This window comes from Corylus avellana, chromosome ca5, assembly GCF_901000735.1.
Source record: "Corylus avellana chromosome ca5, CavTom2PMs-1.0".
Taxonomy (NCBI): domain Eukaryota; kingdom Viridiplantae; phylum Streptophyta; class Magnoliopsida; order Fagales; family Betulaceae; genus Corylus; species Corylus avellana.
In genome coordinates, this window is record NC_081545.1 from 20,244,986 (window position 1) to 20,256,012 (window position 11,027).

Below are 11,027 nucleotides of genomic sequence, written 5' to 3' on the forward strand. Positions count from 1 at the left end.
TTCACAATTTGGAGATAGTTGAAAGATGGTTGAAAGAATGAATGTTATACAAAAGGGCCATAGGGATTCTAAGTCTAAGCAACCCTACACTACGAACCTACTTTTTTGAATGTAAATCCACTATAAGTATGACCTTTTTCTCCCTTTTTATCTCATAAGGGTTGACTTTCAAAATCACTAATAAATTAAAATTAAATAGTGATCCATCTCAAATACGATGGTGATTTTAAAAGGCACATCACTTTTGAGGAGAAGAAATGGGGAAAGTCATAGTTCTAACATTAATCAATTCTCAAAGTTGTAACTATTCATTTAAAATGAACTGTCATGGTTTCCCTATGTCATCTATTTGAATTAAAAAAATTTCAAGAAATGGCTTCTTCCCAACCCCCCAAAGAGGGTGTCTGAACCACCTCTCAAGATTTTTGAGTGGTTGTCCACTCCAAGGAGGTGGTTAGCTCTTAGCTACCCCATAACAGACTTGAGGGTAGTAGACCTCCTCCTTAAGGCTTACAAGGTTGTCTAACCAAAGGAGGAATTAGAAATTTTAGTGTTGGGGCAAACTTTTTATAAAAAAAATTAGAGATTGAGGAAATTAATTTTTGCGGGTACCCCTCATAATATATATATATATATATATATATATATATATATATATATATGGGAACTAGCTTATAGAGCCCCTCAAGCCATAAGTTAATTCTGCCCCTAGGTTTAGCTTGCCTTCAAGGCTTATGGAATGGAATCAGCCATGCCTCTTGAGCGAGCGGTGGGCATACAAAAGGCTTGAGGGGTGCTCTCTTTTGAGGTAGTTGTCTAAAGAAATCCTTCTTAAAAAAAAAAGAAGGTTAAAATTGATGATATGACAAAATCTTCACCATTTCTTTTTTTCTTTTGAGCAAAACTTAAGGGAAAAAGGGTCCCTTCCACTCTTCAAATAAATAGAATTATTATTTTTTTAAAAAAATTAAATTAATTTTGTTTTCTATGTAATGTGCATAATTGTATTTTTGCACATCTAATGTGGGGTATACTGGTATGATAATGTAAAATTGGTCACGAGAGAATTTTTCATCCAATTTAATAGAAAATATTAAGAGAGGTAACCTAAAAGTGTTGCTTAGTTTGAGGGAGAGTTGTCACTTTATAAGTTTGGAACCTATTTGCACTTAGAGTGTTAGTTCGAGGGAGTATGTGTAGTTTTACTTTTATTTTTTATTTTTTTCACAAGTACGTAAGAAAACTCTCAACTATAATCTTTTTCTTAGCAGGGAACAGTAAGAGTTGAAGGACTTACTTTAAAATTTTCAAGATTAAGTGAAGAGAATTTCAGTGCAAAAGCATTTATAAAGATGCAGAGATTGAGATTACTTCAACTTGATCATGTACAACTCACTGGAGACTATGAACATCTTTCCAGAGAGTTAAGGTGGCTCCGTTGGTACGGATTCCCTCATAAGTTTATACCAAACAACTTTTATTCAAAAAACCTAGTTGCAATTGACTTGCGATATAGCAAACTCACACAAGTTTGGAAAAATTCCAAGGTATATTATACCCATAACCATTAAGCCATATGTTTTAAAATATTAGGTGCTAATATTTTTGTTTATTTCTTTTCTCATTTGTGCAGCAACTGTTCGGGAAGTTGAAATTTCTAAATCTTAGTCATTCCCATTACCTGACTCAGACACCTAACTTTGCAACACTACCTAATCTTGAGAAATTAATACTTAAAGATTGTACGAGTTTGTTTGAGGTTCATCAATCTATTGGGGATCTTAATAATCTTGTTTTGGTAAATTTGAAAGATTGCAAAAGTCTTGAAAGTCTGCCAAGGAGTTTCTATAGGTTGAAATCTCTTCAAACCCTCATTCTTTCTGGCTGTTCTAAATTTGACAATTTGGCTGACGAGTTGGGGGAGATGGGCGAGTCCTTGACAACGTTTCTTGCTGATAATACTGCTATAAGGCAAGTGCCATGGACCATAGTACAACTAAAGAACCTCAAAGAGTTGTCGCTATGTGGGTGTAAGGGATCACTATCTAAGTCACTCCCTTCACTCTTTTGGTCTTGCATATCCCCAAGGAAAAGTCCTAAGTCACTCAGTCTACCTACTTCACTACAAGGCTTGAACTCACTAACTGATTTATGTCTCGGTGATTGCAATTTATCAGATGATGCGATTCCTAAAGATATTGGGAGTTTAGGTTCCCTTCAATATTTAGATCTTCAAGAAAATCATTTTCATGGCCTACCATCAAGCCTTGGTGGTCTCTCGAAGCTTGAAATGCTCTTTTTGAATGGTTGCACAAAGCTTCGATCAATTCCAGATTTACCACCAAATTTGAATCATTTGGAGGCACCAAACTGCTCGGAGTTAGAAAGAATGCCAAATATGTCAAATATGTCAAATATGGAATTTTTGTTCCTCTCTAATTGCAAGAAATTAGTCGAGATTCCAGGCTTGGATAAGTTGTTGAAGTCCTTTATAGACATTCAAATGTTAGGGTGTAGCAATTTAACAAATACTTTTAAACAAAGCATCCTACAGGTTCTCTCTCTCTCTCTCTCTCTCTTAAAATACGTATTTCTTTTTTTTCAAAGTAGTGCTTATATACGTCATGGTTTTGATGGTACAGGAATGGCCCCAGAGTAGATTTAGTGTTCCTTTGGGCATTTGTCTACCTGGCAATGATATTCCTGATTGGTTTGAGTATAAGAATGAGGGACCCTCCGTATGTTTTGAAGTGCCTCACATTATTGATGGTAATCTTGAAGGGTTGACTATATGCATTGTTTTTTCAACACGTCCTTACAAGGAACTAGTTATTTATTTTCCTACCAACAGTATTACAGTAGTCAATTATAGCAAGAGTACAATTAAGAGTGAAGTACCAGTAAAAATTTATCGAAGCTTAATCACCCATGATGATGAAGATCACATTTGGCAAAACAATATTCCGAAATATCGTTTCGATGAGTCCAATTTGGAGGCTGGCGACAAAGTAGAGGTTACCGCAGATTTTGAGTGTGGAATCATTGTCAAGAAGATAGGGGTTCGTGTAATATACGACAGGGTTATTGAGGGAAAAATGATTCATTATGCCTCTACATCGAATAAGAATGCCATTGTTGTTACTAACGATGGAGATGCGTCGACTATGCATCAGGTTGTGGTCAAGTCTAAAAGAGGCCTTGGTGATGATGAAGCAGAATCAAGCCATGGTTGCTTTGATGACGAACAAGAGGCTAAAAGATTGAGGTGCGAACATAATCTTGATGATAAAGTAGAATCAAGCCATGGTTGCTTCGGTGACGAACGAGAGTTTAGAAGATTGAGGTGTGATCATAATTCTGAAATGAGTATAGATGATGATTGAAGGAAGAAAGCTCATATCCCTATAGGTAAGTACATTTCATGATTATTTCTCATTTTGACCCTTTTGATTTTCTCGCCAAGTATTTGAATTATGAATCCTTGTTTGTTCAGATTTGATCTGTATTCAAAGATTTCAATGTTGATTCTCATTTTTATTTTCATCTTTTTAACATTGATTTTGAAGTTGTTCTAAAGATTTCTTGAGGCTTCGGTGGAGTACTTTCCATCTTTGAGTTTGAATTTCACTTTTGTTTCATTTTTAGTGAAAGAAGCATCAAAGGAGTCACCATGGATTTCTGGTCACTAAAGAGTCGTCTGATAGCTCAATGATGGAATCATAGAGGTTTTATTCTCTCTGCTTGCTAGACTCTTCTTTTTCCTCTTTGGTGAATCGGGGCAGAAATGAATAGGAGAGAAGATTTTGTCCTACAAGCCAGTTAGAGTGTGATACATGGGCAGAACCAGCCCTCCTTTGGGGGGTCTACAGAGTACAGCCCCCACAAAATTTTAGAAATGCACAAAAAATTGAAAATTTATTCTCAATTTTATGTATTATTATGAAATGAACCCCTCAAAATTAATTTTATCTCCAAAATTTTTATTATTTTTTTTAGTTTTGTCCCCTCCTCTCCTGATATTCTAATTCTGCTCCTGGTGCGGTCCCTAACTAGTTGGAGAGTCTCCATCCATCCTTTGGCATCCATATTATCTGAAAACTTTGTCTGTTGTTAAACGAATTCTAGTGTCCTATATAATGCTGATGGCTTCTCTCTAGTTTTTGTGTGTAGTTTTTGGTTTGGTGAGATAAGAATAATAATAATAATTAGTATTTTGGATGTGGAAGCATGTCGAATGGTTAGTTGCAAGGTTAGCTAAGTTAGTTTTGTTTATTAATAGAAGCATATTGGTAGTTTTTATCATCCCTTTCCTTCTTGTGGTGCCTTGAGAGAAAAAAGAATGAAATAAATTTTTAGTAATTATTTATTTATTTATTTTTTATAGTCAGTATCTTTGGACAGTACTTGCATTTATTTCTCTATCGGTGCTATCATAATTTTCTTCTTTTTTCTCCTAGCTATAGCTATGGCTAAAAGGGGTTTGCCCTCCCTTTTACAAGTTTGAACCGGAAGGGATCCGGTTCCCTTTTATGGAGGATGGATTATGTTGGTACCCCTTATTTTTTTTAAGAGCAGTACTACTTTCACACTAAATTTTCACATTGGGTGCTTGTGGTAGGTTTTAATTGCTGATAAATACTATATATTACATTTTTATTTTTGTAATTATTGTTAAAATTATTATCAAGTAATTAAATTTAGGGATACTTACCTTTTTCCCCCATCAGCTATAACGCATTGTCACTTTGCCCCATGAATTGACAACCTTGCTACCCGATCCCATCAAACTACAATTTTGTGCCCAAAATCCCCTTCCGTTAGTCAAAGGCGTAAACTCAGATAGTCAAAGTGACAATACGTTGTAGTTTAAGGGGGCAAAGTGACAATGCGTTGTAGTTCATGGGGGTAAAGTGACGGGTTAAACGTCTGAGTTAACGTCTTTGACTTATGAAATGGAGGTTTTGGGCACAAAATGGTAGTTTGATGGGGTTGGGTAGTAGGGTTGTCAGTTCATTGGAGCAAAGTGACAACGTGTTGTAGTTGTTGGGGGGAAAAAAATGTAATTACTTCTTAAATTTATCTCTTCCTATACACTTAAGCTTTGAGACGAGTATTAATTTAACTTGATATCAAAGTCAAATGTCATGAGATCTAACCTTGACTCGGTCATTTACTCCTATTTAAATTAAATATTCTACGAGTTGGACCTCACCTATTAAAAAGAAGTTTGAGTGAATGTGAGGGAGAGTGTTAAAATAAATGATTAAATTTAGCTCTTCCTATCAGCTTAAACTTTTGAGAGAAGTATTAATTTAACTTGGTATCAGTCTATCAGAGTTAAAGGTCTTGAGATTGAACATTGATTTGGTCATTTATCCCCATTTAAATTAAATATTTCATGTGTGAGGTCTTGTTAAAATAATCATTAAATGATTAAATTTATTTCTTCATACTTGTCTCGTTTGGTTTGCGGAATGTCTAGTCTATTGGAAAAAGGATTCGCTACTACTTGGAATAGAAGAGTGGAATGGATTAGCTATTTATATTCCTTTGTTTAGTTGTAACACTGGAATAGACTAGCTAATCTTATTCTTTCGTTTGGTACAATTTATATTATTAAGGACTTTCATTTTTTTTATTTTTTTATTTATTTATTTTTTTAATTTTCAATTATGCTACAAAATTATTTATGTAAAAAAAAAATTATAGTTGGAGAATGTATAGAGAATCAAAAGAAATAAAAAAACAGATTATATATATATATATATATATATATATATATATATATATATATATATTCTCAGATTTTATAAAAACCTTGCAGACTATGTTTCTCTGACAAAGAAATTTTTTTTTAAAAAAAATACTGAGAAATGGTACAGAGAAGAGAGACGGAGAAATAGAATAATAAAAAAAAAGGTACAGAAAAAAAGAAAGAAAAAAAGAGAGACTGAGAGAAGAAAATAAAACAGAAACGGTACAGAGAATAAAAATAAATAAAAGAATAGAATTAAAAAAAAAAAAAAAAACTGAGAAATTGTACAGAGAAGAGAGAAGGTACAGAGAGGGAAACGGCACAAAGAAAAAAAAAAATTGGTTGCACTTGCAGAAATATTGTACTAAAAGAATCAAAGAGAAAAGAGAAAGAGAGATAGAGAAAGAGAGAGAACGAAATATAGAGATACAGAAAAGAGAAACAGAGAGATAGAGAAAGAGAGAAAGATAATGAAATATAGAAGAATCAAAGAGAGAATGAAATTTAATCTCACAAGTGGATTTTTTTTTTTTTTTTTTGTGGCAATTTATACGATTAATTTAATTCTACAAGAAAGGATTAGCTAAGCCACTCATTTTTGGAGTGGTTTAGCTAATCCTGTGTGTATGAGATTAGTAGTCCCATGATAATAGATTATTCCGAGAAATAAAGTGTTACAAAAGCTATGCCTAGTATTAGCTAGTCCAATTCAAGGATCTATTCTGCAAACCAAATGGTGCCTAAGTTTTTGGAACAAGTGGTAATTTAACAATTATCATATAATGTTAATGCGGCAATTTCATCTAACCGTTTGATTTATTTTATTTTATTTTTTTTAAAAAAGACTAATTCAATAATTGGTTGGAATTAGCACACTAACATTGTGAGATAATACGTAGTTTTTAACATTATTCTTTAAGTGATTAATACTTTTATTTATTTTAAGTAATTAATATAAAAAGTTGGTTAAAATTCATCACATAAATTGAAATGGAAATGTAGTGTGAGAGTAACTCTTCACACATGAAGATTCTAATCTTTTTGACTAAAGAGAACCTTTGCCAGCGCAGATGCTTTCGCTTTGTTTTCTACAATGGAGGGACAGATTTGACACTGGAGTAATGACTAGGACACAGAATTGGTTCTTGCCATCATCTGGCCAATTTCAGAGTGGCCGACAACCCTGGCCCTTTTTCTCTTTTTTTTTTTTTTTTTTTATTTATTTTTAAAATTTTTAGGGATAAATAGTATTTCTTGTTTGCAACAAAATTGCTTATAGAAAACAAAATTTTTAGGGATAAAAACAACACACCCACACACAAAAGGGAAGGACCTAACTGTCTTCTTAAAATAAAAAAAAAAAATAAAAAGGTTGTTCTCACGTTGAAGTAGCCATTTATTAAAGCTTTCCCTACCCTTGTGAACTGCGTCTGCTTTGCCATTTTCCGCTTTTCCAATTCTCCTCAGGCCATGGCTGCTGGTGCCTTCACTTCTTCATCTTCTTCCTCCCATCCAAGTTGGACCTATGATGCCTTTTTGAGTTTCAGGGGTGAAGATACGCGTAAAAACTTCACCGACCACCTCTATTTTGCTCTAAGAGAGGCCGGAATCAACACATTCAGAGATGACAACGAGCTCCGAAGAGGAGAAGATATTACATCCGAACTGTTGTCGGCAATACAAAGGTCCAAAATCTCTGTCATCGTCTTCTCGAGGAACTACGCAGCTTCTAGGTGGTGCTTGGAAGAACTTGTGAAGATCATGGAGTGTCGAAGAACAGTGAGACAGCTGGTTCTACCTATCTTCTACGATGTTGAACCATCGGATGTGCGCAACCAGACGGGTAGTTTTGCTCAAGCATTTTTGGAACATGAACAGCTTTACTTGTTGGACATAAACAAGGTACTGAGGTGGAGGAGAGCTTTGATTGAGGCTGCTAATTTGTCTGGGTGGGATCTAAGAAACACTGCAGACGGGTAAGTGTACTCTAGCCATTAGCCAATCATTTTTAGATCTTTAACTTTACTGATATAGATTTCAAATTTGATGGAAAAAAATAATGATAATAGCAAGATGGAACCTTATTCCTTGCAGTGTGTTAGAAGTCATTGCTCAATCTTAGTGGCTTTAGCAAGGAATAAGTCTAAATGTGAAAAGAGTATATGTTCAATATAAATAAACCTTTTTATTTTTTTATTTTTATACCTTTCACTTTAGAGGTCTCAAGATTTAGTTGGGATTTGATGTTCAGATTTTTGTATGAAGAAAAAGGGAAAATTTAGCAGCTAACTAAGTTGATACTCACAAATGATTACATAGATTTGTGCATGCAAAATAATTTTATGGTATCTAAAGTTTAATTTCTACAAATTTGGCCCAAGTAGTATTTTAAGTACTAGTATGTTAGGGATAATGGCCAAAATATGCTGAACTTTTATCTACCATCATGAAATATCTTCTATTTTTAAATAGTTACTTGTATGATTCGACTCTACTTAATTTCCAAAATAATTTGCAGGCATGAAGCCAAATTTATTAGGAAAATTGTTGAAGTGGTTTTAAGGGAAGTCAACAGCACGTACTTATATGTCACACTCTATCCAGTTGGAATAGATTCTCGAGTGCAAGCCATCACTTCCTTGTTAGGGGTTGGAACCGACGATGTCCGCATGGTAGGAATTTGGGGAATGGGTGGAATGGGGAAAACAACTATTTCTAAAGCCATATATAACAAGTTTTTTCATAGTTTTGAAGATAAAAGTTTTCTTGCAAATATTAGGGAAACTTCTAAGCAACCTGATGGTCAAGTTTGATTACAAGAGCAACTTCTTTCTGATATCTTGAAGAAAGGCAAGATAAAGGTGAATAATATTGATAGAGGAATGACTATGATACAAGAAAGACTTCGTGGTAGAAGAGTACTTGTTATACTTGATGATGTAGACCAATTGGAACAACTAAAAATAATGGTTGGAAGTCGTGAATGGTTTGGCCCGGGAAGTAGAATTATCATAACAACTAGAGAGGAGCAATTGCTAAAGGTGCTTGAAGTGGACATCGTATATAAAGCCGAAGAAATGTGTGAAAATGAATCTCTGGAACTCTTTAGTTGGCATGCCTTTAGGAATAGTCATCCCACTGAAGATTATATGGACTTGTCAAGAAGTGTTGTTGCTTATTCTAGAGGATTACCACTAGCTCTTGAAGTTTTGGGTTCTTTTCTATTCTCTAGGAGTATGCAGGAATGGAAAAGTGCATTGGAGAAATTGAAAAGGATCCCTAATGATCAAGTTCAAACAAAACTTAGAATAAGCTTTGATGGATTAAGTGATAGTACTCAAAAGGATATATTCCTTGATATATCATGTTTTTTTATCGGAATGGACAAAAACTATGTTATACAAATATTGGATGATTGTAACTTTTTTCCAGAGATTGGAATTAGTGTTCTCATTCAGCGGTGTCTTCTTTCAATTGATGATAGAAACAAGCTCATAATGCACGATTTGCTCCGAGACATGGGAAGAGAAATTGTTCGTGAAGAATGCCCCAAAATACTAGGAAAACGTAGTAGATTATGGTTACATGAGGATGCACTTGATGTATTGACAAAGCATGAGGTACGAACTTTCACTATAACAAAAAAAAGAAAAAGAAAGGATGAATTATATTTTACTCTAAATTATTATCCTATTTCCACAACCACCTTTTAACTTTAAATTATTGCAATTCAAACCTTAAAACGAATTTTCTGTTTTGATATGCTCCTTTAGTTAAATCCACCAATTAAGTTGTTGATGAAAATGTGCCATGCATGTGTAGCTAGACCTTACTAAGTGACCCCACCACCTCCCTTTAAATTCAATGCAGAAGAAATTACATCATTATCCTACTAGTGTTTACAAAAGAGGCATGTCACACATCAATCTTTAAACCTTTTTTTTTTTTTAAAAAACAAATTCAATAGATCAATTATTAGATTTGTGGATTTATGTGGATCCTACACAAATTTCAATGGTGAATTCATCCCAAATAAAATGGTGATTTTAAAAGCAACATCAATTTTGAGGGGATGAAAGGGAGAAAGTCCTACTTCTAACATTACTTAATTCTCAAAGTTGTAACTATTTATTTAAAATGAATTGTCATGATTTTGCTATGTTATCTATTTTGAATTAAAAAAATTTAAAGAAATGGCTTCTTTGGCCAACCACCCAAAGAGGGTGTCCGAACCACCTCTCAAAATTTTTGAGGTGGTTGTCAACTCCAAAGGGGTGGTTAGCTACCCCATAACGGGGTTGAGGTAGTTGACCATCTCCTCAAGGCTTACAAGGTGGTCTAACCAAGGGAGGAATTAGAAATTTTAGTCTTCGGGCGAACTTTTTTTAAAAAAGATTAGAGAGTGAGGAAATTAATTTTTGAGGGTACCCCTCATATATGTATATATATGTGTGTGTGGATTTTTTGAACTCTTTGGGAACTAGCTTATGAAGCCTCTCAAGCCATAAGTTAATTCTGGCCCTAGCTTTAGCTTGCCTTCAAGGCTTATGGAATGGAATCAGCCATGCCTCTTGAGAGAGCGGTGGCCATACAAAAGGCTTGAGCGGTGCCTTCTTTTGAGGTAGTTGTCTAAAGAAATTCTGCTCTCTTTTAAGGTAGTTGTGTAAAGAAATCCTTCTTAAAAAAAAAATTAGGTTAAAATTGATGATATGACAAAATCTTCACAATTTTATTTTTATTTTTTCTTCCGAGCAAAACTAAGGAAGAAGGTTCTAGGGGTCTCTTCCACTCTTCAAATGATGAATAGAATATATATAAGAAAACAAAATTAATTTTGTTTTCTATTTAATGGGCATAATTGTGTTTTTATACATCTAAAGTGGGCTATACTGGTAAGAAAATGTCAAATTGGTCGTGAGGAGAATTTTTCATCCAATTTAACATAAAATATTAATAGAGAGGGCAACCTAAAAGTGTTGCATAGTTTGAGGGAGGGTTGTCACTTTATAAGTTTTGGAATATATTTGCGCTTAGAGTGTTAGTTCGAGGCATTAAGCGTGGTTTTCCTTTTCTTTTTTCACAAGTACATAAGAAAACTCTAAACTGTAATCTTTTTCTTAGCAGGGAACAGAAGCAGTTGAAGGACTTACTTTAAAATTTTCAAGATTAAGTGAGGTGAATTTTAGTACAAGGGCATTTGTAAAGATGCAGAAATTGAGATTACTTCAACTTGATTATGTACAACTCACTGGAGACTATGAACATCTTTCCA

At 34.0% G+C, this 11,027-nt stretch overlaps 1 protein-coding gene and 1 pseudogene across 1 annotated transcript; both read left to right on the forward strand.

The window, feature by feature from the left end:
- The first annotated feature begins 1,186 nt into the window (after nt 1–1,186).
- Nucleotides 1,187–4,317, forward strand: LOC132180371 (disease resistance protein RPV1-like). The gene is made up of 4 exons (XM_059593167.1): nt 1,187–1,547; nt 1,634–2,554; nt 2,643–3,408; nt 3,646–4,317. The coding sequence occupies exons 1-3, from the start codon at nt 1,353–1,355 to the stop codon at nt 3,381–3,383; spliced, it is 1,857 nt and encodes a 618-aa protein (XP_059449150.1). The 5' UTR covers nt 1,187–1,352; the 3' UTR covers nt 3,384–3,408; nt 3,646–4,317.
- Nucleotides 4,318–7,045: 2,728 nt separating this feature from the next.
- LOC132181918 (disease resistance protein RPV1-like) lies at nt 7,046–11,023 on the forward strand (annotated as a pseudogene).
- Nucleotides 11,024–11,027: the final 4 nt, after the last annotated feature.